The 26,724-nt window shown below is 44.0% G+C and overlaps 1 protein-coding gene across 1 annotated transcript in view; it reads right to left on the reverse strand.

Moving 5' to 3' along the window:
* The window catches only part of Phldb2 (pleckstrin homology like domain family B member 2), a 222,830-nt gene that overhangs the window by 72,349 nt on the left and 123,757 nt on the right, over positions 1 to 26,724 (reverse strand). Inside the window, exon 3 of the mRNA XM_026786135.1 lies at positions 8,607 to 9,943. Coding sequence (XP_026641936.1) covers positions 8,607 to 9,943 — 1,337 coding nt within the window. The remainder of the gene's footprint in view (positions 1 to 8,606; positions 9,944 to 26,724) is intronic.

Here is a 26,724-nt window from a genome sequence, read left to right on the forward strand (position 1 = left end):
CTCAAATTTTAGGAACAACGTCTGTTGTGAAACTTCCCATGAGCCTTTCTAGAACAGGAAAAGATTGGTAAGCATTATCACATTAACCCAAAGTCGCTGAAAGCGGTACTCCTAGGAGAATAGTTTAATAAACGTAGATCCATTAAAAAAAAAAAAAAAAAAAAAAAAAAAAACCTTCTAATTTAGATACACTAAGCAATTTGCCAATGATTGTGGAGGTCACACTTCCTGAAAAGTCAACAGGCCCTTCTCAAGAGCTCAGGTACTGTTGGTGTCAATATAACGTATTTTCAATTTTCTTTTAACTTTTGCACACTTCGCCCATGATTTTTTTTTTTTTCAGGAGCTTTCTTTCTTATTTAAAAGTGTTTCTTCCATAACTGCCTTCACGGCATGCAGGGCTCTCTTCAGTCAAAGAAGCCTGCTGTATTTAGCAGACAGCCAGGAGGAAAGAGCTTTGATGATTCAGAATCCTCAGTGTTCACCTTCTGAGAAACATTTCTGAGTGCATGGCACCATCAAGAGGCCAGAGCTTGTACTGCCACTGTAATAGAAGAACCTAGAGTTTGCTGTCAACAGTAGAGCAGCCTGCTTTTAACCATCTCTGCCACAGCTTACTGCAATATAGAATTACATAGGTCTTAGCTCTGCATGGCCCTCATGTGACATCATTAAATTAATGCTGACTGCTGTTTCCTTCCATACGCCTTTCCTGCATGTCTGTCTCCAATAGGGGAGGAAGAGAGGAAAGGTGTGGCGATTCTTTTTCCTTTCAGTTCACAGAAGAAAATGGATGGTTCTAGTTTCTTAATGATTGATCCTTAAATATTTAATGAATGCCTATGTATATGCCATTAATTTTTCATTTAAAGATGAAGAGAGAAAGCTCTCACCTTGTCCTCCAGTGGACCAAGTTGGTTCTCTATATTACCCAGTGGTTATATATTTATTTATTCCAAGATCAAGGAAAGCTGTTTGCTTAGGAGCATAGCTTATTTGGATATAGACAGAACTGTTGACCTAATTCTGCTCTGCCCAATGCTGTATACTCAGTTTCACCTACTTTTTAAAGAGCTTTCCTTAATGTAAGAACGTTTAGAATGACTCTTTGTTTGGCTTGCATTCTATTTCTAAGCTGGCCCCAGCAGTGCCTGAAAGTGGAGGAAGACGGAGAGTTGTGGGGAATCACGGGCGACTTCAAATGCAGAAGCTCAGGAAAGGTTCCACAGAAATCACTCAACTCGGTTCTCAGCCTGCCCCCTAAGAGTAAGTCAGCTGATGGCTACTCTAACCCAGAATACAAAGACAGTCAGCATCTCTGAATGTTGCTTTAAGAACCCCAAGCCACTGAGCTCATTTGCTACACAGACCAGCCTCTCACACCCTTTGCAGCTCATCCGGCTAACTTCCCAAAAAGTACAATCAGGATACGGCAAGCAGAAGGGCCATCCGGCTAACTTCCCAAAAAGTACAGTCAGGATGCAACAAGCAGAAGGGCCATGTCAGTTGGGCAAACTGTTTCGGGGGGATTGGGAGGACAAAATCATCTTCCACACTTAAGCTTGCCTTTATGTTTCAAAGACCCTCTTGGTAAGATAAAAAAAAAAGGTTAATGTTGCAATAAAGCAACAATAGGCATTCTCTTAGAATCAAAGCCTACCTCTTCTCCTGTGCAACCAAGAAACACTGTCACATTTAATTCAGCCCGGCTCTGGCACAAAGAAATAGATGCTTTGAGCTGTTTTGCCAGGTATGGAGTCACAGGAAGCAGGGAAAGCACGAATAGGAAGAGATGCACAGAACTTCACAACTGACATGGATTTGGCCTCCACGTGCTCCCCAGTTTGGGATTACTACACAACTATGTCTTGGTGACCAAACTGAATAATATTAATTCTGATCTTTAAAACAGTATGCGTGTTTGCATTAGAAGACTGGAAAACAAGCAAATGAATTGTATAAATATAAATGTTTCTTAAATCTGCTCAATCACACTCTTATTTAATTTTGGAAACATCAGATTTATGATCTGACCAACAGGGCATACACAAGATTCTGGGACCCTCTGGGAACCACAGCCTTGGTTCTCATAAGACACAGGAGAGCACAAATCCTTACTCAAAACAACAACAAAGAAGCAAAGACATGATAGTTTGGTTGTCAACTTGATTGAAATGGGATGACATGTCTGGCAGTGTCTCTGTAGGCTTGGGGCTCCAGTGGGACAAAAAGCTAAAGAAGGAAGAAGCCAGTCATCTGAGCTCTGCTCTTCCCGGGTGAGAGCATCTATTGCTGTTGTCATCACCCGTGGAGATCAGATCCCAGCTTCTTCAGCCTTTCAACAGGGCCTCACAGCAGCGACTCTACAGGAGAGCGTCCAGACATCACCCTCAGACCGACACTCACCATCAGTCCCCTTATCCTGAGGCTCCCACTCCTCTGACTGAGAAGCTCTACCAGGTTGCAGGGCTCAGCAGCATGCAGGGGGCCTTGATGGGAGTGGGCAACCTTCGGTCATATACATAATTCGATATACTAAATTCGTGTTTGTGAGTGTGTGTGTGTAAGATAAGATAGATACACATACTCTTTAATATTTTAATTATGTGTGTGGGTATATGTACAAAGCACATGAACGCAAGTGCCCACAGATGCCTGAGGTAACCAGTACCCCCCAGAGCTGGGGTTACAGGCAGTTGTGAGCCACCGGATGTGGGTGCTGGGAATGGAACTCAGATCCTCAGAAAGAGCAGTATGTGTTCTCTTAACCACTGAGCCATCTCTCCAATTCGTGTTCTCTCTCTCTCTCTCTCTCTCTCTCTCTCTCTCTCTCTCTCTCTCTCTCTCTCTCTCCTGTTCCTACATGAATTTTATTCTATTATGGAATGCTACAAAATTTCCAAAACATGGAAAAATAAGTCTTTTCATCTTTTTTTTTTCATTCGAAAGAAAAACAACTCATATTGTCTAGGGACCAAGATGTCACTAACAGCTACAGAATGAGGAAAACTGGGATAGATATCAAACTGGACAGAAAAAAAATGGATTACTCTCTAAAAAAAGTGTATGAGACCCTCAGTACCCCAGTCACCAAACTGTGAGGCCAATCTCAGCAGTAAACAAGACAAACACCAGCCTAGCCACTTACAGACGAACGTTCTTTCATCGTAAAGTGCTGGAAGAGACACTACAATCACAAAATACCTTCCCCGTACCAAGGAATTGCTGACTGGGGCATGTCATATGACTTATGGAAATACCGATATGTAGCTTCCAGACAAGCAAACCTTAGCCTCGGGGAGTCTCACACACTATGATTAAAAAAGAATCCCAGCAAACCACATTTCATGGTGTGCCTCAAAGAGTACTGGCATTCTATTACAACATGTTTAGGAACCAAGCAGCAAATGTGGCCCCGTGCAGTTCTAAACCACAGCAACCCTGTTTACCAAGCTTTGCAAATGACTACCATCAGCCCAAAGGAAAATACTGCCCAGCCACAGTGCAATCTGTGGAACCCACTGGTCCTCCACAATAGGATGCAGATGCTTTGGACGATGCTGCCAAACAATGCACTTATTTGAGACAGAGTTAAGTGTAAGCTTTTAATTTTCTCTTATTTAAAATACCTGGGCCATCAGGGGCCATGGCTACATCTGGATGACTAGGAACACGCAGATATCAAAAGGATAAAATCTAATCACTTACTAGTGGTTTCGCTAGCCTGGGGAACATCTTATTGGTCAGTCAGCATCCCAATTCTCCTTGGACCACAGCTCAGTAGGAGAGGCTTGAAATGCCTACTGAGTAGCTGAAATGGCTGTCTGAAGCTCCATAGCCTCACATGTGCACACTTGGTGAGAAGAGCACCATCCTAAGACCTCACAGGCACACAGAGCAAAACAGTTTAATCAAAGCCCTAAGCCTGGTTTCTAAAACACACACACACACACACACACACACACACACACACACACACACACACGATGCAGAAAGGAATATGTAGGCAAGGGCAGGAAAGATGCTTAGAAAGGAATAGGCAGCTAAGAGCAAAAAAGGTAGAAAAAAATATTAAAATCAAAACTTCTCAAAAAACACGACAGTTTGGAGGCTATTTAATAAGACTTGGAGCGATTACATTTCACTAATAAGCCCTTAGAGGTTCATAATTACGGTTTTACTTTTAATGATAACTTTACTTATCTTGGGTTTTCAACCAAAATTGAACAAGTTAGGAAAAAAAAACACAACCAAGTTAAGAATATTAGTACTGTACTTGTGACCCCACTTTCTGATGCATGGTTTCCATAGTAGTGGGCTAATTAACTCGTCAGCGTTTACCCACTCTGCGTTCAGATCAGAGGGTGTTTGCTCTCTGAGACTGCAGCCTTCAAGTGGATTCGCTCTGGGAGTTAACTGACCCTCCATGCCCGTAGCGCGAGCGCATGGCATCAGCTGGCAGACCAGGCCTGTCTTTTCTTGGCTTCTGGAATAAATTTAAAAAGTCAGTAAAATGTTGCCTCTACTGATTGTGAAATTTTCATTTTCCTGGTTCTCCACTATTGACTTTTTTCCTTCGGCTTTTTAAATAAATTTGATAGGCAACAGGCTGGATCTTCCCACAGCCAATGGCTGTCCCCATGGTGGTTAGCAGTATTCCCGCTTCTGGTTTTTGCCCTGGTCATTGATTTACTGTCCCTTAAGACTGAAACCCAGCCTGGACAGGTGAGAGATGGCAGAGTATTTCTTTGTAGTTGTGATTTATAATTTGTCTGTATCTAACCAGGAATATATTTTTGTGTCAAATAAAAGAACACTGGGCCTTAAAGGAGAGACATTTTGTGTGTTGCTGTATACTCGGGGCTTGTAGCTGAAGAAGTAGAATTCGTGTTAAGTCCTTGAGAAAGAAGAAATTGCTGTGTGCAGGGGAAACATTTTTCCTGTCTCTCAAGGACAACAATAAAAAAGACCCCAGGAGCCTGCTGCTCTGATTGGTTTATAGCTATTAAAGAGCATATAAATAAATCAAACATTTTCAGTTTCCAAAAAAACAAAGTGTGCTACTTTATTCTTCTATCTTAAGCAAAGTCCTTTTCCATACAAACTGTTCACTCACCAGCACTGTTCTCTGAGAAAGTGAGCTGGACAGTCAAGGCCAGGCCTGGTAGTGTGTCCCTCTAATCCTAGCACTTGTGAAGTAGAAGCTTTGGCTACATGTGGAGTTCAAGGCCAGCCTATGTTACACAAAACTTTAATCTCTTCATAGTTAATCCTATATACTACAATCTCTAGTGTATTTCAATTAAATAGTTTTGTTTCTATCACCTGGCCTGGTTGTTCCAGAATTTGAAAGGAGGTAATAAAGGTCAGAAGTTAAAATTGAAACTGAAAATTATATGTTTGAAGCCCAAATCATGGTTCCACTGGTTTTTAATACCGGAAAATTCTGTCTATGAAAAAACAATACAGAGGCAGCAAGAAGGATCAGCAGGTATAAGCACTTCTTCCAAAGCTGGGAATCTCACATCAGATCCCTGAAGCCCTAATAAAAATGCAAGGAAAGAAGCAACTCCACAAAGTTGTCCTCTGGTCTACACACACATACACAAACACACACTTTACAGCACATATGTACACACACATGCATAACATACATATAATAATAACAATAATTTTAAAGGAAAAGTAATAGAATGTTAATGTTCAGCAGAAAGTATACTATTCTGAGTGTGGTGTATGTGTGTATGTGTAATGTGCGTGCAATGTGTACATGTGTGTATATGTATGTGCACACTGAGTATGTGTGTGTTGTATAAGTGATTGCATGCAAGCAAGTATATGGAAGTCAGGGAAGGATGCTGCGCATCTTCTTCAGTGACTTCCTGCCTCATTGATGAGACAGCATCTCTCACTGAATGAGAAATTCATCATTTCAGTTGTGAGGCCAGTGAGATCTCAGTACCTGTCTCTGTCTCCCAGGGCTGGAGCTACAGCAGGCAAAGATAAGCCTAGTTTTTTTACTTGGGTGCTGGAGATTTGAACTTACTTTCTCATGTTTACAGAAGAGGGGCCCTTACTCACTGAACTATCTCTCCCGCCCAAAGTTGAAAAATTTTTATGGTTTTCTCATAAAGGTGTTTTTTCCAACATAAAGAATGATAAGTACACTGTTGATAAAAAACTCAAATTCAGCTGTTTGCCATGAAATGAGACCGATTTTGACGAAGTTTAGTTCATGCTTATAAAAAGCAATAAAAATGAGTTCTATGTAAATGCCTTTGAAGCAAGGATTTAGTACCATGAAAAGTAATTTTCAGGCTTAATGCTAATGGAGATATATCTTTATGTATTTTAAAAGACAAAATTCTACCATTTCTGTATGAGCTAATTTTTTTTTCTTTAGTATACAAAAGAATCAGTCCTAAGCATCCCAAAGGTCCCAGTATTTAAAGCTATTATGATTGGTGGAAATTCAGAGCTAGAACCTTGTGGAAGAACTTCTAGTTGTTGGGGTGTGTCATTGGGAGAGGATTTGGGGACCCTGGTGTCTCCCTCTTTTCATCACATCCAGTCCAGAAGATGGGCAGCTTTGCTCCACTACGTTCCCTGCCATGATGCATTGCCCAGAAGCAATGGGGCAACTGAATCCAAAACCGGAAGTCAAAATGACTTTTTGTTTGTTTGTTTGTTTTTTGTTTTTTTGGTTTTCAAAACTAGCTTTGGATCCTGTCCTGGAACTTGCTCTGTAGACCAGACTGGCCTCGAACTCACAGAGATCTGCATGCCTCTGCCTCCCAAGTGCTGGGATTAAAGGCATCGCCACCACCGCTTGGGCTGATATTGCCTCTTTCTAAGTTACTTCAGATATTATGCAAAAGTAATAGAAAGAGCATTCAGTGTGGTCCTTTGTGATAGATAAGTCTCATTTTTGTATACTATAACAAGCCATTAATAAGGAAAAGGGATTACAAGTAGTATTCCTAACAATATCATCAAGACCACCCAAGAAGTTGATCTTGTTCATGATTTATCAAGTTCCAGCCTTTTGAGCAACAAGTCAAGTCACTACTGGGACTGTGAGGAGCCTTACATGTGGGCAATCTGGAGAACAGAGAAAGTCACCAGCATTTACATATACTGAAGATGAAACTCAAGGCATATCAAGTTCCTGCTTGGTTTTCCATCCTCATAAGAGTCATTATGTAGACTAAAGGAAGACCTCCAGAGTGAAAAAATTCACAGGAAAGGCTCTTCTAAATTCCAGAGTAAATTACCAATTACTAAGTTGCTTAGCACAGTACAGATTCATGTACAAGAACCCATTTGCTAACTGAATGGGTTTCTGAATTATATCCAAGGATCAAGCCTAGACACAAAGCTTTTTTGTGAACATGGGTTATCTCTAGTGATGATTTATGACAGCAAAGAGAACGTCCTACTGGAGTGCTGCTTAACTGATATCCACAATGAGTATTTAATTACCCAGAGGTATGCATATGTGTTTTTACCTACCAGTCTTAGCTAGGAAGAGCATAAACTTACCAAAACTTTGAGTGACATGTGATTCTTGTTCTGAAACAGCAAACAAATGTTGCATAGTGTAGATGGTTTCTGTCCCTATAACTGTAGGCACAAATCAATTTTTCCAAGTGCATGGGAAACCTTATTCCAACATACTGTTTTGAGCAATTAAAAGACCTTTGATGATCTTACACTTTTGTAAACTATGCCATAGCTTCTCTCATTAAGGAAGTCATTAATCACTAGCGAAGCAAAACAGTCCCTGACAGGAACTCATTCTAAAATAAAAACCCACTAAAAGAGACCAGAAAAATAACCCTTAATGTTCCTGTTCATCAATAGGGCTACTGGGGAATCTTTCCTTTCATCCTCGTCCTTTTACTCTCAATGTGTTTTTCACTTTTAAGCATAAGCTCATTTTAAATTGAAAAAGGGAGTGAACTCAGTGCATTTTGTGTTTGGAGGAGGGGCTGTGTGAAGAACCAGCATAGCTGAAGAGAGTCTGGCGTTATGTGGACAGTGTGGGGAGAAGAACCTGAGCTTTACTGCGGCTGGGACACCCTTCACCTTTCCAGATGACTTGCTCTACAAATTCTTAGGTTATTATCTCACTGACTACTTCTGTCCTAAGTACATACCAGAGAGTTTCATGCCATAAGTACCACTGTCACTTCCTCATAGTCTCAGAAAAATTCACAAGATAGAAGACATTCAGCAAAATTCGCAACTAGACATTCACTTTTTCCCAGAATGGCTAGTGGTTGTGCAAGTCCTTGGGTTCCATCCCTAGCACATGAAAAAAAAGGGGGAGGGATGATGATAAGGGAGAGAAAAGAAAAGGCAAAGGAACAGAAGACCTCTGCAGAACTAAATAAACAGAAGGCTCTAGCTCTGGTGGGCTTTGGAAATTTTAAAATGCCCACAGATGCCCCACAACAGTAGCCAAGGAAGAGTTACGTCGGACAGAGAACAAGAGGCAGCATGGACAGCAGTGACCACTTGGTCCACATGGAAATTCCACACCCCTACATGTACCCTGGGATTCTGTCTCCAACCCTGCGGATGAAAGTCAAGAGGAAGATTACCAGGCGCTCCATCTCCTGCTCCCTGAGTCTCTCTTCCCTCTGTCGGCGGTGATAATCCATCAGATCGTCACGGCCTGAAATGGAGCTAATGCTGCTTTTCCGTTCTCGAAGGACAGGCTGGGGAGTTTCTGAGGACTGTCGTAGGCTTTCCAGATCAGAATCATCCAACTCGATAGATCCACAAGAGAAGTTCCTCCTGGTCACAGGCACTCGGTCTGGTTCTCCAGAGATGAAGGAATGACTCGGGCTGGTCCCTGAGTAAGAAGCCCTATCAAAGTCCTCTGAAGAGGTGGAGGCCAGGAGCATCTTCCGAGCCACTCGAGGGCTGGCAGGGACACTGAGGGTAGAGCTTACGTAAGGATTTCCCTCTGACAGAGAGGTTTTATAGGGTGAAGCCCCTGAGCTTAGAGAAGAAAAGTTAAGGTAATTGTCATTATCCACTATGCTATGAGGTAGATCCTTTTCCCCTAACTGACCTCGTTTGGAATTGCCCAGGGAGTTTCTTGGAGGCAGGCTGAGAGGCGGCATCTGGCTGTCTGTGGCTTTATACAACCTGGGAAGCGATCGGCTATAGGCACCCATGTTACTGAGGCTGCTCCCTGAATACTTTCTTGTTCTCACACTGATATTTTCAGAGGCTGGCTCCTTGTGCCGGCTTAAGCGGTGTTGAAGTGGCAAGTTGTCCTGTAAGTTCATTTTCCTAGCTTGCTTTGGGCTTGAGGGCATACTCGCTGCCCCAGATCTGCTGACTGGTGCGGAGCCAGCGCTGCTCAAGGAGCCTCCATTCCACATGGTCAAGAGCGAGCCAGAGGCTTTTCTTCCTTCCAGCCCCCCGAGAAAGTAGACGTTGTCATGTGATTTATTCCTAGAGCTGTATCTGGAATAGGGGGGCTTCTCTGAGGACCTGAAGGACCTCTCACTGTCCCGACCAGAATAATGATCCAAATCTGCTCTCCCGAGTGGATAAACCCCCAGAGAGGCTGCCGAGCTAAGGAACGAAGTAGGAGGCTTCATGGAAACATTTTTATCAGTTCCATCACAAAACTGTTTGCTTCCCTGGAGCTTGACCAAGGAGGGGCTGCTCCTAACACTGTTGCCCAAAGGAGAAGGGCTTCTCTTGGTGGACACAGGTTGGGAGAGGGTTAAATACGAGCCAGAATAGTCCCCGTTGGCTTTAAACTTCAGACTGGATGAATATTTCCTCGGGCTTAGGCTCTCCATCATGTTCTGCGGCTCAATCTCCGGGGAACGTACCACAAATACTTCCTCTAAGCTACCATTTTGTAATTCCAGCTGCTTCTGTATGTGGTTATCTCCTGCCATGATATTGGTGGACCCTGTAAAAGGAAAAAGGAAAAAGGTTTAGATAAAAAAATATGAAACTGTACTAGAAGCTGAAAAATAAGCACCACGGATCAGGAATGTATATTTTTGGTACAAAAAAAAAAACTCAAGATGACAACAACAGAATTTGAGGGAAATAAATCTCTAGAGAGATGACAGTGCAGGATTAGGCTGCTTGTAAAGACGGCCATTTTTCCTTGGTGCGCTAGTCTTAGGAAAATCATCTGCTTCCTGAATATCTTGTGTATCCCTAAAAGAAACACTCAACAGCTCTTCCTTTAGATGTGTCTGCTAAACTCATTACCAGCTGAGTCCCGAAGAAACAAAATCCTTATCTTGACAGAAGAGGAAAGTTTGTGTTACGCAGGGATCCTGCAGGAGGGCTGAAGAGTGGTTCATTGGGGGGACAAGGTGGAAGTTCACTTCTTAAGCAGAAAGCTGGAAGTTCCTGTGCCCGACAGAAAGAGGCAAGACATACAAGACCAAAGGGTGTCCTCAAGTTGGTTGTCTCATGGCCAAAACCCTACATTATTCTATGCTTTGAATTCCTTGGTACCCCGAATGTGTTGTGCTTATCCTACGTAGTGAGTCCTCTTCTCTAACAGAAGCACACTGAGCCTCTGGTCCATCTATCAAACCCACCGATCACTCAAGAGACAAAGTAGGATAATATCTTCCATGAATAATATTTTTTCAAAAGGAAGTATATGTTTTGAGTCATAGATTCAAACATTGGCATAAAAGTTTTAATCTATGAAAAGATTCTTGAATCAAAGCTAGCAATGAAAATGAAAAGGTTTATAATTCTGAGTGATAGGAGCTATTTTTAGAAGTACATGCAGGGCTAAGACTTTCCTCCAGCCTTTAGAGACCCTGGACGCCAATGTTCGATGTAAAGGATGTCTAGAATTTTTATCTTATAGTCACCTGCTAACTCCCATTGTTCTACAGGCAAAAAACTCAAAACACTTTTCAGTTGCACCCATCCTCAGATCATAGGGGGAAGACTTCATTCTCTTTGTTTAGCCTCAGATTCCCCAAGCAAACTCAAGTAACTCAGCATGGAACTGCTTCTTACCCACAGGCTGAGATCAGGAGAATTTCCCTACTTTCTTCCGGATGATCCCTGGATTTGCCTATCCAGAGTTACAGTCCCGTGCTCTGCCCCAGAAATTCTACCTTGGATTCACTATTCTCAAAGCTTTATGTTAAAATGTTGTGTATTTTTAGATTTATTTATTTGTTATATAAACAGTGTTTTACCTACATGTTTGCATACATGTCAAAGGAGGAAACTCTACGATCTCACTCATGTGACTGCTGGGTATTGAACTCTGGACCTTTGAGAGAGCAGCCAGTGCTCTTAACTGCTGAGCCATCTCTTCAACCCTAAAATGGTGTGCTTTTAAAGAATAGCTAAAAAAATTAAAATCTCATAAAGCATTGAAGTTATACTTAAAATTTGGTTCCCAGTGGCCCTGCTGTCTGGCTCCTACAGGTCCTTCATTGCCTGTGGCCAGTGTCCGTCTCCCGCAAGACAATTCCAACCGCAAGACAATTCCAACCTTGAAGGCAACATTAGTCTGGGTTTAGACATTCCTTGCCATAGTCCTGGGGACATGACAGTAAGACAACCCCTAGCCGTGGTCTTTTCCAGAATTTCCTTCACCCCTGGTTGGTCTGTCATTTAGAAATCTTAGTAAGCCTTGGCCAGTTCTCCCAACTGAAATATCTCAGAACTGAGGAAGTAGGAAAAGAGATGGGTCCTGAGGACCTTCAGTGTAATTTATTGCATAGGAAAAAGCACCCTAAATGCCCAGTGATATGTGGAATAGCTACAGTTAAGCACAGGTATCAAAATGTGCAATCATTTTAACACCTGTCATCAATTAAATCATGAACACTACATTTAGAGTATATTTTATACTACAAAGTATATTTATATAATATGCATCAAATCATTCAGTGAGTACAGTTAGTTTTCCTAACTACATCCACAAACATTGATTATAAACACAGGGACCTCCTGTGCACTGCTGACAGTTTTCTTACAGTGCGCAGGGCAGAAATTGGAGTCATCGTGGTCTCCGTCATGTCTTCTTCTCTCCTCATTGCATCTGTCGGCAAACCCAATCAGCGCTGCTATTCATCCATATTCCAAATCGTATACGTCTTGCTGCTCCACTGTTGCACCCCATAAACCAGCATCTTTTGCTCCCAGTGCATACCCTCCTCCACACTAGAAGCAATGGACTGAAAATACTCACACCAAAAGTTACTACTGATTTTACCCCGGGTGGTAATATTACTAGTGATTTCATACCAATTTACATTGCATGCATTTTGAGTTTTTTGGCAATAATCTGGCATAAGATATTGGAATATACTACCATCTTGGCTTTTTTGTTTGGTTGGTTTTGTTTTGTTTTTTGAAGACAGGGTTTCCCTGTGTAACAGCCCTGGCTGTTCTGGAACATGTTTTGTACACCAAACTGGCTTAGAATTCACAGAGACTCTCCTGCCTCTGCCTCCCACTGGGATTAAAGGTATGTGTCACTACCACCCGGACCATCTTGTTTTTAACTTGATCAGATTCTTGTGTTTGAATACTTGCTTACCAGAAGTTCCTCTGTTTGTGATGGTTGTAGAAACTTTAGGTGGTAGAGGAAGTAGCTCACCGTGAGAAGGGTGTTGGGGTACACCACTTCTGGTTCACTGCTTCCTAACTGTAGATCAATGTGACCAACAGTTTCTCATTCCTACAGCCATACTTTTCTCTTTGCAGTGATGGACTGTATCCCCTTAAAAAACAAGCCAAATGCACCTGTCCTTCCTTAAGGGGATTCCTGTCAGGTATTTTGTCACATAAGTAAAAAATAACAAATACACTAATTTTAAAGATTTAGCATCTGATACAGATAACTATTTCATTTATTTGTATTTTGAAACTGAGTTTGTCTGCCTAGCTTAATACATGTGCATATTTACCTGAACTTGGTACCTCTTAGTCCTGAATACCAACTTCACCCTAAAGGAAATCAGCCAGACAGATGGTCTTTCTAGCTGCATGAGGAACATCAATAGCTGTAGACACCTCTCTCCTCCCTACATCCAGAGCACTGTTCCTGTGAGGTGTGATCCCATGACCAGAGGCCTAGAAATAGGAATAACTAGGAACTGCAGGCTAGTATGTGCGCGGATAGGGTATAAGCAAGGGCCTGAGAGGCAGACGTAGAGACCCAAGTGGGAATGTTTTGATGAATTCCCCAAGCAGTTGAGGATAGGACTGCAGGCAGAATGCATCAGAGACTACAGTTGGGTTTAAGGGGGGAAAGGAAGAGTTGGGCTAGTGGGAGAAAAAGATGAAGGCTGAAAGGACACCTCACCAAAGCAGCACAAGCAAGAGAAAGGAGAGGGACAGCAAACACATAAGAAAAGAACTGAAGGAAATCCTGAGTTTATAGTCATCTTTATGTTCAATGTTGCTGTGTGTGCTTGGGGTTTCCTGAACATTTTACGTGAACAAAGATGAGGTCTTGGTGAAACTGTGAGATCCATGCATTGTGTTATTGGGAAAGCAAAACAGACCCAAAGGATGTGATGGTTACACACTCTTCTCTATACATAGCCACAGAAGGTCTGTGAGCCGGAAGGAATGCATCTGGTGCCCATCTGAGAGAAAGGACAGCTTGGGGAAGTCTAAACAGGAAAGAAGCTAATGTATGCTGAAACGCTTGCATTTACTTTCTGATCCATAAGTTTAATCCTTCCAGTACTCGGGCTATCTTACCACATAAAACACACATTCATCTTACTGTCAATCAGAAAATACCAGGATGTAGCAGCCTTTTGAAAGATGTTACTGAAAAACCACAGCACTTTTTCCCCTGGAGGAGAAAATTACTTCAACCAGTTGTCTAAAGGAACGTTGTTAAATGTTTCTTCAGAGAGTCGTTTCTCTGCGGTATGGTTTAAATTGTCTTTTAAAACAATTCTCTGGTTCCTCTCACACCAGATGACAATGAAGCTCATCTCATTCAAACCGTAACTCTCCAATAGTGAAGTTACGAGGTAGCCATCACCAGGGGAATGTGCATTGTCATATTTCCAGCTAAAGAAGGCACACCCAGAAAGCCAGGATTTTTAAAACAAAGGGCTTGCTGTGCTGTGAGACAGAAGAGGACTTAAGGTCTAGCTGACAGGTGCAAGCATCTCATTGGTTCTAGTCAATTAAGTGACTTTGGAGGGTTCCTACAATACATAGCCACCTCTGAGGATCACCCGATACAGCAGGAACCGGTCCTAGAAACGATGTAAAGGTAACGATAGGGCAGTGGAAAACATGCCATGCCATATTGGTGGGCAGAAGCAGCTTTAGGGGAGCCAACTTTTAAAAGTCCACAAAGTGTAGGCCAAAATGTCCATAATATAATGGATTGAGTTCATCCCTTGTCCTGCCAGAGCTCTGGAGCTGGGGGTGGGGCGGGGACTGGCCCTGTGTTTTGTGGCGGACTGTGGTTGATGCCTGGTATGAAGGCTCTCCAGCACGCTGGTGGTCCAGAGGCAGGCTTAACTGTCAGCACTGATGTTTACGATATGGCAATGTTAGGATGAAAGCATGTACTGATGACATGTAATTGAATTCTGGGCCAGTTAAGAAGGTCCTCAGAAGCAGGGCCCTTCCTCACAGGAGTTTTATGGCTTATTTCTGGGGCTACCATTGACAGTTGATAGGGCCTGGGGGGATACTTTAAGAGGACTGAAGGGAAAAGCTGAAAAGTCTGTTTTAAACACAGGGCCTATGCTTTATAAGGGAGAACAATGGACACACGAAGCTCTCCCTGTCTTTCTCCTGATGGCATCAGAACGTGAGGAATAACTAGAGCCTCAGAAACAAACACTTGCCCCTCTCCCCTAGTCCCCTTTCAGAAGGCAAAGGCTGCCTAGCAACCCTTGTTCTCCATTAACCCTTTGGTCTTCTCAGTGCCCCCACTGTAAACTTTACAAATCACTATTCTTGGCCCTGAACCCTTCTCCTCCATCTCTGTAAACAAGCCTCACCTCTCCACATGTCCCCACAGCCATTTGTAAACACTCCCTCCCAGCAAACGCTCCCAGGCCTCTCTCCAGGGAGAGCTGCATTCATCCACAGCCAAAGCTTGGGCCTTCCCATTGTTCCAGTCTCATCTCCACAGGGCCTGGCTTTGCTTCTTCCTCATCCTGGCTTTCAAACCTCTACTCCTTCAAACTCCTCCTCCTCATCCCAAGACAGAGGATGAAAACATTAGTAGACATACTGTTTTTTTTGTTTGTTTGGTTGGTTGGTTTGGTTTTGCCTTTCAAGATAGTTTCTCTGTGTAATTCTGACTATTCTATACTCACTCTGTAGACCAGGCTGGTCTTGAAGTCAGAGATCTGCCTGCCTCTGCCTCCCGAGTGCTGGGATTAAAGGCACACGCCACCACTGCCCTGCTATAAACATAGTATTCTTATTGTTCTGTTGTCTTCAACAAATGGATTCCAACCCTTTCCCTTTGTATCACATTCTTTGCTCAAGAATCTGTTTGGGTAAAATAACCACTAGACTCACATAAGTAGGCTGATGATCTGCAATGAAGAGGCTTCATTGTCTCTAGGAGATCCAAGAAAAGCAGTCCCAAGGGGGGGGGATGTATTTTTAATGACTGAACAAAGACCTTGTTCTACTCTAGAAGACTGTACCTTTTACAATGGACAGCTGCAACCCTTAGTGTGTACACACATACAGACAAGAACTCATTGTCCACATATCCACAGCAGCCTAAAACACACAAAGCCTTTTTGTAGCACCCAGAGACGATCCTTCTGAAACCAGACTTGAAGCATCCTCAGGCACAGCCAATGTTGAGGGGATTAACACCAGGCCTGGGGAGAAGGGGTTGGGCCACCAGGGGTCAGAATGCTCAGGTGATAGCTGCACTGACTACAGGGTTTCTTTCTTTTGCCTTTTTAAAAATTTTTTTTACTTTATCGTTTTCTAAAGCCATCCAAAAGAAGAATGATGATTAAGGAAAGAGAAACAAACATGACGCACGACTCTACAAGGAAGAGAAAGGAATGGAAGGCAACGGGAGATGAAGATAACACTGAAGACGGACAGAAGAAACCAGGCCACAAGGGGAAAGGCAATTTCAGTTTCTTCTCACCAGAGAGGAACCTAACCCGGGGCTACCACTCCTTCCGGCTCCCCCTAGGTGCCTCTTCGTACTGAAATCTAAACTCTGTAAAGAACACTGCAGACAGTACCCAGAAGAGTCTAACAGCGACCACAGTCTACAGCCAACGTCCGTACTACAAGTAAGGCTCTTTCTCAGATGAGAAGCAGCTTACTCTGGATTGTTGTATTTTATCAGTTCCTGGGGCCAAGGCTTGAGAACTTAGAAGACACAGTCAAAGAGCTACAGGGCCAATTATAGGTTTCTTTTAAAAAGAGGTTTTGTGCTAGTCCCTTCAATAAAATGCTTGTCTGCAGGAACTTTACAACATTCCTTAGACTATCCAAGGAATTTGGCTGCTGTTTCCTGTGATAAGTCTTTGTAGTGGGGGAGGGAGACAGAAGGCAGATTTGGCCTCAGAAAATGGGTGATGGGGGTCACTGAAGATCCCTCCCACTGGCAAAATCCCAAGTTTTACATAAATTATCAAGGCGTAAGTTTTTTTAATTAGACTCACATGTGGGTTTAAACAGTTATTAAAGAAATTTCAGCAATATGTGAAAAGATAGTAGATTCAATGAGTAAATGTATAATAAATTGAAGTTCAAGATTATTCAAATTAGAAGTATGCTGTCTTTCACTGTAGAAATCACGAGGGACAAAAGAATGCTCTTTTTGGTATTGCTGTTTGTGTGTGTACACGCAGGATATGCTGTGTGCACATTCCATAACCTGCATGGGAAGATCAGATGATAACTTTGTAAAAACAAGCATCTTTACCTGCTAAACAACCTTGCCCAAAAGAATGCTCTATTAAAAACACCAAAGACCTCCTATGGCAGCACATATCTGTAATCCCAGCAAGGAAAGCCAAGGCAGGAGGGTCATAAGTTCAAGGCCAGCCTGGTCTACAAAGTGAAATGTCTCAAAAACCATCACATCAACAAAATCTTACCATGAAAAGGCATTCACTTAATTCTAGAACACTAGAGGGTATAGTGGGGGAAAGGCCCAAAACAAAAAACATGTGTTCAGTCATAATGGGGGAAGAAGAGGGGAGAAAACCCAGTCTTGAAAAGGAGCTATTCCAGGTTAAAAGACCCAAGAGACTTAACAATGAAATGCAATGGGCGTGCATGGTTTGCAGCCTATGGGCCGCAATCCATCTGCTTAAAAATTGTTAAAAAATGCCTGATACAACCAGAATTAGAATGCTGACTGAAAGTCAGACGCATTGCTGTTTTCAAAGGTGCAATGACATGTTTTTTAAAGCTCACAACTGCCTAGAGCCACAGTGTAACCAGATGAAAAGCTAGGTGTTGGGGACATGGTTTGTAACAATCCATACTCAGAGGGAAAATGGGGTCTCCACATGAAACCAGATTAACAAACGGAAGCAATCTGAGCTCTAGGTGTCAGGGTCGCTATGGTATACATTTGCTTTTTCAAGACAGGATTTCTCCCTGTAACAGTGTTGTACTGGAACTCGTTTTGTAGACCAGGGTGGCCTCGAACTCACAGAGATCTGCTTGCCTCTGCCTCCTGAGTGCTGGAATGAAAGGCATACATCATCACAGCCGGCTCTCACTACACTACACATTTAATGTGTGTTTTATATTTTGTGTATGCTTAAATTTTCTACAATGAGCCGGGCACTGGTCCTGCACGCCTTTAATCCCAGCACATGGGAGACAGAGGCAGGTGGATCTATGTGAGTTCGAGGCCAGCCTGGTCTACAAGAGCTAGTTCCAGGACAGGCTCCAAAGCTACAGAGGAAAGCCTGTCTAGGGAAAAAAAAGAAACTACAGTAAAATATCTTTCCAAAAAGTTAAATAAATTAAAAAGGTAATATATATAATTTATATACACATGCATATATATACTGTAGCCAGACTAAATAAAAATAAAATCATATACTGACATAAATTATAATGGCTCACTCTATACAAAAAAGGAGTGGGTCTCAGCAGCTTGCATGAATCCTAGCTTATTATACTAAATCAAATTCTTTAAAGGATGATTTCTTTCTAAAGCACCCAGGAGAATTTGAAAGCAAATGCATTGCCAAGATTATAAATAAGTAGGCTATTTTATTAAAGACTCTCACAAGATAATACCAGATAGAATACCTAAATTTCAGCCACATCTGTGGCCAAGTAAAAACCCTTGCCCCAAGCAGGAGGCGATGAATAAGATGCAGAAGGATCTGAAGTTTGCTGTCAGCCTAGGCTTCCTAGGGAATCCTGAACTATGTAGTGAAAATAAAAACAGACAGGGGCTGGGATGATGGTTCGGTTACCATGGTAAGTGCTTGCTGTTCAGATCCCAGCATGCTTTTTCCAAATAACATTCCCCAGATTAAAATTTACCTAATATGATCTGACAATGGTTAGAGAATGCGTAGGTTCTAGGAGAGGGGACAAATGGAAGTCAGCGCTGTCTCCCACAGTGGGAATGTATTTAATGCCACCCTGTGCTGAGAGATCATATTTAAGGTTTTAGGCACGATCAACCAAAGCTCTACCACTATGCTTCCCCACCCCACACATGTTTTCCCTGTTAACTCAAAAACTGAGGTGGATGAGCTTTAAAAGGATGGTCGGTACTTCTCAACAGTAGAGACACATTCTGAGAAATGCACAGATAGTTGATTTCATCACTGAGAGCATCACAGAATGTGGCCTCATGCAGGTCGCTGGACCCGCATTACAAGGCAACTTAGTCTTATTTGACACCATCATGCAAGAGGTCAGTTGAGTGAGATGTCACTCTGTGGGCCAGTGAGACAGCTCAGTGGATAAAAGGGCTTTCAGTAAAGTTGAGAAGAGAGAACAGAGAACAGCTTCAGAGTAATTTCCTGACTTCCATATGCACCCCATGACAAGCAGACACCCACATACCGGTTCCTCAACCTTACCCTCCTAGGTTAATTTTTTCAGAGAAGAAAAATCACTGTGAGGCTCACAACCACACTACAAAACAAAAAGTTACAGTGGTGGCATAATTTCTTCATTACTTTAACAGTTGATTATGTAGGGTGGATGTTGTAAGACACCCATTTTTTTCTCTTTTACAACCTGCCTTTCAACCCCTCGCTACACGAAAGGGGGAATCCTTGACCCTACAAAGATCAGTAAACACTTGACTAAGTTCAATTTACTTTTAACCAGTGCTGTGTTTTCAAAACCTTCACATTTATTTTTACTTGTGTGTTTGCGTGTGTGTGTGTGTGTGTGTGTGTGTGTGTGTGTGTGTGTGTGTGTGAGAGAGAGAGAGAGAGAGAGAGAGAGAGAGAGAGAGAGAGAGAGAGAGAGAGAGAGAATAGCTAAGACGTGTGTGCACATGAATCAGGAGACCAGAAGATGGCGTCAAAGCCCCTGGAGCTGGAGTTAAGGAAGATGTGAATCAATTGCAAAGGGCCATGGGTATTTGGTTGTCCAGAAAGGCAGGAAGTGCTCTTGATTGTTGAGCCATCTCTTTAGGCCCTCAATGTTGGTTTTTGTTTGTTTGTTTGTTTTAATATCCCTACCCAGAAGACCTAATAAAGGAAATGGTTACTTTCAGATGTTCCTTTTATTGAAATAGGTAATCCAGTACAAAGAACACTGGACAGCTTGCCAAGGACACGAGTCAGGAGATCAGACCTCTGTCTGTGTCCACCAACTAAAAGCAGTAATACAGGGACTGACTGAGCCGTTCATCTGTCTCCGTCTTGTTGAAGCAGAAGTTTGCCAATGTTTGACATGCTGAGAGTGAACTAGACACTGCTTGCACCCCAAGGTTCTGCACTTCCAAAGATTACTGGTTAAATCGCCCAAGAGTGCCTGTTACATAATGCAGGAAATGGAAATGACCACAGAACACAAGCATGTTTTAGTGATAAGATAGCAGCTACCTAACTCGGCAAAGCTTTCCCCCGCTCTGCTCCCCACGGCATGCCAAGGGCATGGTAAATCATCTCAGTACAACCCAGTGAGTTCTGGTCAAAACTACGCTAATGCAGTATCGCATAGAAGCTAGTTCAGCATCGTATACAAGACATATTTTGTCTGCATTCCTAAGTCTTGTAATTTCCTTAATAAATCTGAAGTTGTTTTTGAAAACCTACTTCAGCAATGATGCAAGCAATGCGGCAGCCAGACACCTCTTCCCAGCCCTTTGGAATACCTCTTGGCTACTCACACTGGGTCTGAGCCGGGCAAAAGAATGAAGGAGGCGGGTTCCATCAGTTTTATTTGCTCTGAATTTACCCGTGCAAGGGGGTCAAGAAGTGAATCTTAGAGAACTCTTATAATTTCCTCCTTTTCATAATTTGATAGGCTAATTCCTGATCACACTACCAATCTGGAGAAGTCACCAGCAATGTGCAAACAATCGTTCTAAAACAATAAACACCAGTTTGCCCTGCCCTGTACAGTGGCAGGTCTTAGAAAACGCTGACCCCGCTTAAGGTAGCCATACTAAATACTGGCTTGTATGGATAAGGAAACACACTACATCTAATAAAATCAACTGGGCACATTTAAGAAAGAGTTCTTATATGTACTAAAACTGTCTATAAAGTTTGGCCTATTGTCTTGTGTTATTTGTCCGCTTCTTCCCAGCAAGCTTCGGAAGTCCTTGGCCTTCCCACACCCCCACGTGATGATTTTTACTCTTGGGTTTATTTTCCTGACCACTGATTACCAGAATGCTTCAGAAATCTTGCTTTTAAAGTAGATACAACACAAAGCTTGATTTCGGCGATGTGTAAGACGCACCCCTAAACGTCACAGACCTATCTATTTTGCAAATTAAGCCCTGGGAGATTAATTTCCTATATGAGACAAACACAAATTCTTGCTGAAGGTATTTGAAAGACATGAACCACTCCCTTTGCCTTTATTTGTTTTTAAAAGACAAGAGACACATTCTTCAAATCCTAGGAAATATTTTCAGCCACTAACTTTCTTGTCTTAATTGCTAAAGTCTCCTGTCGTGGCAGTATATCAGGGCTGGAAAGGGGGGGGACAAGAATGACCAGTTGGAAGGTGAAAACTAAAAGGTTTCTACCTCCCTCTAGTGAAGAGCCTGCAGGGAGCAGATCTCCGGAGAGCCAGTCCTTTCTGATTTCATTCTAAATGTCTCCATATGTTTCTCTTTGAGAGGCACCTCTTGGCTAGCTGCCAACATAAGACCATCCCTTAACAGCTTATGGAGCTTTGACCTCCCCCAGGAAAGGCACCCCGAAACCTTTTCTGTATCAACCGAACCTCCCGGATATGAGGATCAGAAGGACCACTTAGCACCCAGGACTTGAATCCATAACCACAGGCCTAATGTCTAGCACTAGTAATGTAAACCAATTAGTGGGTGTTGCCATTTGTAACTGAAACAGGCCATAAAGGTAAAACTTTCCTGATACCCAAAAGCTCATCGAAGACCCAGGCAGGGTGGCTCATGCCTGTGATTTCAGTTTCCTGGAGAGTTTGAGGTAAGCCTGGGGTACAAAGTAGGTTCCAGGCTAACCTGGGCAACAGAATGAACCCTTCTCCCAAAGCAAAGCAACAAAAGATCAACAACAGAGAAAAAAAAAACTCACTGAGGTAATTCCTTTCTAGAAACGGAGTCATTAGGTAATTTCATACCCACTAAACTCTAACAAGAAATTAGCAATAACTTTGTCTTATTACCAAATCTTTACCACTAGGAAAACAGATGGAATGGTAGACACTATGTGGTTCAGGATAAGTGGAGGAGCAGAGGTCAGAAAATCCCTTCTGTCCTGTCACTGCCAAACCCCGTGTAAGGCTTGGGGTAACGGCTTCAGATAAGTGAATTCTGTATTTTAGAAAGAGCCTCTCTCTGTCTGCCTTTGCTCTCGTACTCACTGTCTAACTGTGGTGGTGGGAATGAAAAAGGCCCCATAGGCTCATTTATATTGGCCCCCAGCTGAAGAATTTAGGAATGTTCAGGAGATTATTAGCCCTGGTGAAAGAGTGTGGCTGGGGTGGGGCTTTGAGGTTTCAAAAGAACATTCTAAGACAGTCTCAGTTTGCCTCCCCCCCAGCCCCCACTTCTGCCTGCTGATCAGCATGTAAACTTCTCAGCTACTGCCCCAGTGACCCAGTGCCATGCCTACCAGCTTCCCACCATGGACTAGCCCCCTGAAACTGTAAGTGAGTCCCCAATTAAATACTTTCTAAGAGTAGCAGCGGTCTTTCACAGTTCTGGCAGAGCAATCCTCCTACCTCAGCTTCTTTAATCCTGAGATTACAGAAGGGGACCTACAAAACTGCAAATGAGACACTAAGTTTTGTTTGTTTGTTTGTTTGTCTGTCTGTCTGTTGAGATAGGGTCCGATTTGGTCCAGGCCAGCTTTAAGCTTGCCACTGTTCAGGTATGACCTTGAACTCCTGGTGCCCTGGCTTCTACCACCTGACAGGACTGGAATTACCTACCAGCACCCCTGCTTCTTTTGCAATTCTGGGAAGCAAACCCAGGGCTTCCTGCATGAGAGGCAAGCAAGTTACCAGCTGAGCTATACCCCAGCCTGGTGAGATTTCTCAGGTTCCTTTTACTCCCGCAATTATTTTCCCCAGCTTGCCCCCAGTGGTCAAGCTTGAATTGTCTTCAGATTTCTAATCTGAGTTCGATACAAGGGAATGCATTGTACACACACACCCATCAGCGTCCAAGGGAATGCATTGTACACACATACACCCATCAGCGTAAGCATCTCCCCCACCCACCCACCTACCCATCAACTGCTCCGAAGCCAGCTCACTTCCATAGCTGCCAGGCATCTTTCCCCCTCCCTACTCAGGAGGCTTCCCCTCTCCCCTTGTGTCTGAGATAACCCTGTCCATTCACGTGCTCTGATCCCAACTCGTAGAGCAGAGAGCCGAGGGGGAGACACTCAGATGCTCTGCTTTGTACCTGCGTTCAAAGGCAGCATCTGCTGCGTCTGTGGGACCATCTGTTGCTCACTTTGACATGGAAAAGATAGTGCAGGCCTCAGGAGTGGTGTCACAGGTCACACACACCCAGGCATATGCTCCGTAGTCACCAGAGCTTACATCATCACCCCCATCCAGGACTTTATTTTCTCGTGAGGAATGGTATTGCTAAACTCTCACAAAGGGTCAAGTCTGGTTGGTTTTTGGTTTTCTGCTAAAAGGAAAAAAAGAAGATTGTTATTGTTTCTTTGCTATTAAATCTGGCTTTCCTGAATATCAATTATAAAATTCTCTAATTTCAGGCTCTAACTAGAGCTGGGTCTTCCCCTAACTCACTCAAGGTCTTATCAGTCTTAATGGGCACATCACCTACAAAGTGAGATCTGAACGTTGATCACCCAGGCTCCCTTGCGTTCCAACTCAAAGTTAAGCCAATTCAAAACATTAAGAAAACCCAACAAGGATCAGCCGTACAGTCTAAGACTCTTAGTGCCAAGGACAGGAAGGGCCACTGCAGGTGAAAAGGCTTCTAAAACACAGCCTGTGTTGAGCAACAAGAAATCGGGTGAAGACCCAAATTAAATGAAGATCCCTAATTCACTAACATCTGACTGACTTAGTGGAACGCTCTAGAACAGGGCTTGGTCCAGATAGGCCTCTGTGTGTTCTGGATGTTGCAAGATATTTAACAGCATCCCAGATCTCTATTTAACAGACACTGGTTGCATTTCCCTACCCTCAGCTGTCATAACCAAAATACAATTTGCCAGGATTGCCTTCAGACCGGATGCCACCTCCTCTTCCTGGGAACTACTGCTAAAACACACGGCAAGGATTTAAGACAAACACATCACTCGGGATGGGGAGGCATCTGTGTTTCAGAGGGACGGCATTCCCACAACTAATAGTTAAGCACAGAGAGACTTAGTGACACAGGTATTCTTGGAAGCCGTATAAAGCTCTTGTCTTTCCTGTCACCTGTGTCACTACCTCTCTGCCCATGGCTGAAATGTAGCGTCCTGTAAGGTCACCTGCCGTAGCCACAACCCCGGCTGCTTTTAAACTTAGGCAAAACTCATCGAGACTCCTGACATGATTTCTTCATTATACTCCACAGCCCACCATGCCCAGAGTCTTCCACACGGATGAAAGTATTGAAGATCAGAGTTTGGTCAAGTTTGGCTTTTTCCTCCCTGTCCTGGGAAAGGCAGCTAAAGTGCTCAGCTTTGACCAGAGTGGTTGAAGAGGTGTGTTAAGTCATCACCCATCTTCTTATCTAGCTTTTCTTGCCCCCCCCCCCTGTAGGATCGAGCAGACATCTCTGCAGTCATTCTCATCCCGAAAGAGCAGCAGCTGCCAGCTGCAGGGAAACTGACTGAACCTGAAAATTGACTGTGAAGATGACTGCTCTTAACCAAACATCTCATTTTGCCCCTTGTGAGAGGGCTAGGGTTTGCAAACTTCCCTGCCTCAGGAGTAAACGCTACATTAGCTGAGAGCAAAAGCCGACTCCCCTCCCCTTTAAAGGCCTTGGTCCAAGTTTGGAGACACTGCACAGAGTTTCTTAATGATTCCCGATGTTTAAATTCCACAATAAATTTATCCGGAAAAAATAAACAAATAAAGATCTTTTAAACAACTAAGCCCGAGATATGAACAGGGAACCTGGAAAGACCCAACTGTTGCTTTTCAGAGAACCTTAGCTCTCTATTAAAACAAATATTTACCCAATTGAAGCCAATGGCACTAGGCATATTCTGTTAAAACACTAGGCCACTCTAAAGGTTTATTTATCCCAAATCCAACTACCCTGTTGCTATCCTACCAAGAACAAAGAATTCAAGTGCTCCCAAGGGCAAAAGTTTAACCCTATGGAGCTGTGGACCATATTTGGAGCCTCCCAGCTAAATCCAGATATTTGAAGCCCGGGGGGGGGGGGGGGTCTCAAACGTCCAAATTAAGCCCACGTTGGAAGCTTAGTTGCAAGCATCATAGTTGAAAATTTACATCTGTAACTCACACATTCAGATTCTGGAGGGAAACGTGGCTGGCAAATATTTATACTAACGGACTCCACATTTTATGTCTCTTCTAGACCCCTCACAGCTGCGACTGGCTATAACTAGCATCCTAGAAATCTCGAGTTATTTCAGAACCACAAAAGGAAGACTTCCAGGGAAAAGGGCTGGGCCGGGCTAAAGGGTTTCCAGCCCTAGCCGGTACACAGAAAAGGCTGCAGGAGTCTATCCCCCTCATTTAAGAGAGAAAGGTAAGGGAGGGACCGCTGGAAGGAGATTGGATTTGTTAAACTTTTCCAAACAGGAAATCCCAATCCGGGAAGGGACAGCCCGTCAGCCTTTTAATTTCCTGGCGGTGGCAGGAGTTGCTTCAAGTGCTGATAGCTAAGGCAAAGTTACTGAGAGCACCAAGAACAGTTCGGCTGCTCCCTGCCGTGAAGGGAGCTGGTGAAACTGAGGCTCGAAATGATCCCAGGACTTACACGGCTGCCTGCCGTCACTAAGGGCAAAGGGAGCACCACACCATCAACGTTTAGGGAAACGATAGCTGAATCGCCATCAAGGGCTCCTGGTGAGAATCTCGGTAAGGGAGGCTCATCCTGCAGCCTCACTCTAGAAACAAAGTACGGCTAGAAACCTAATTCAAAAAGATCCTCTCGGAGTCCCATAATCTAGCTGTGGACTTTCTCTTTCCCCGGGGTCCACATCTCTGCTTAATCAATCTAGAGTTTCCGCGAAAGTTACCTTCGGGACCCTTAATTAAACCCTGCCTTTTCGCCACAACCACTCTGGATGCGTTATCCCTACTGGACACCTCACAAGCCCTCCACTCCACATCTTTATGCATTGGGGGGGGGGGGGGCAGAGTATCCTAGGGTTGTACGGTTCGGGCTTTACCGACCCCTGCCCGGGCTTTTGTCCCTACAGCCTGCTTCCCTTGCGAAGAAAATCTGCGCCCAAGGCGCCCACTCACCAACTCATCTTTCTTTGGAGCCGCAGTTCTCTCCACGGGTCCCGCTGCCCTTGGGCCTGGCCCTCGCCCGGGTCCTCCCTCCCTAGGGAGTCCTAGTCCGGTTCCCCTCCCGCAGTCGCCGCAGCCGCCACTGCCGCCACTGCCGCCACAGCCTTGCAGCCAGCCAGTTCTAACAGCCGAGCACCGCGCACTCCAGGCGCCCCTCCCGGTGGGGGCAGCCACCGCCTCCTCTCCGCCCCCGACCTCCGCGGCGCGACAGGCGGCTACCAATTCGGCTGCGGGGGAGTCTGTGTCCCCAAGCAGCCACCAGGGTGCGCAAAGGCAACTCAGCGCGCTCCTCCAGGCCCACTGCAGCCCCCTACTCACCTGAGGTGACAAGGCCACCGAGGGCAGGGGACTACAGAACGCAAACGCACGGCTTTGCTCTGTTCCACACTCAGCAGCTCCCCTCGGACCGCGATGGTGGACTCCACGTAGCTCAGTCCCGGCCCCGACCCCCTTCTGAAGCCCAGCAAGCGGGTCCTCCGGGTTCCAGCTGGGAAGTCCCGGAGCCTTCCTGCTCCTGGACGGCAAAGTGGTTGGTGCTTTTACTGCTGCAGAAGTGGGCTGGCTGTTAGTCCCATCATCCAGCTCCACTTTCTCAAAGCTGTG

This window comes from Microtus ochrogaster, chromosome 2 (assembly GCF_000317375.1).
Source record: "Microtus ochrogaster isolate Prairie Vole_2 chromosome 2, MicOch1.0, whole genome shotgun sequence".
Taxonomy (NCBI): Eukaryota; Metazoa; Chordata; class Mammalia; order Rodentia; family Cricetidae; genus Microtus; species Microtus ochrogaster.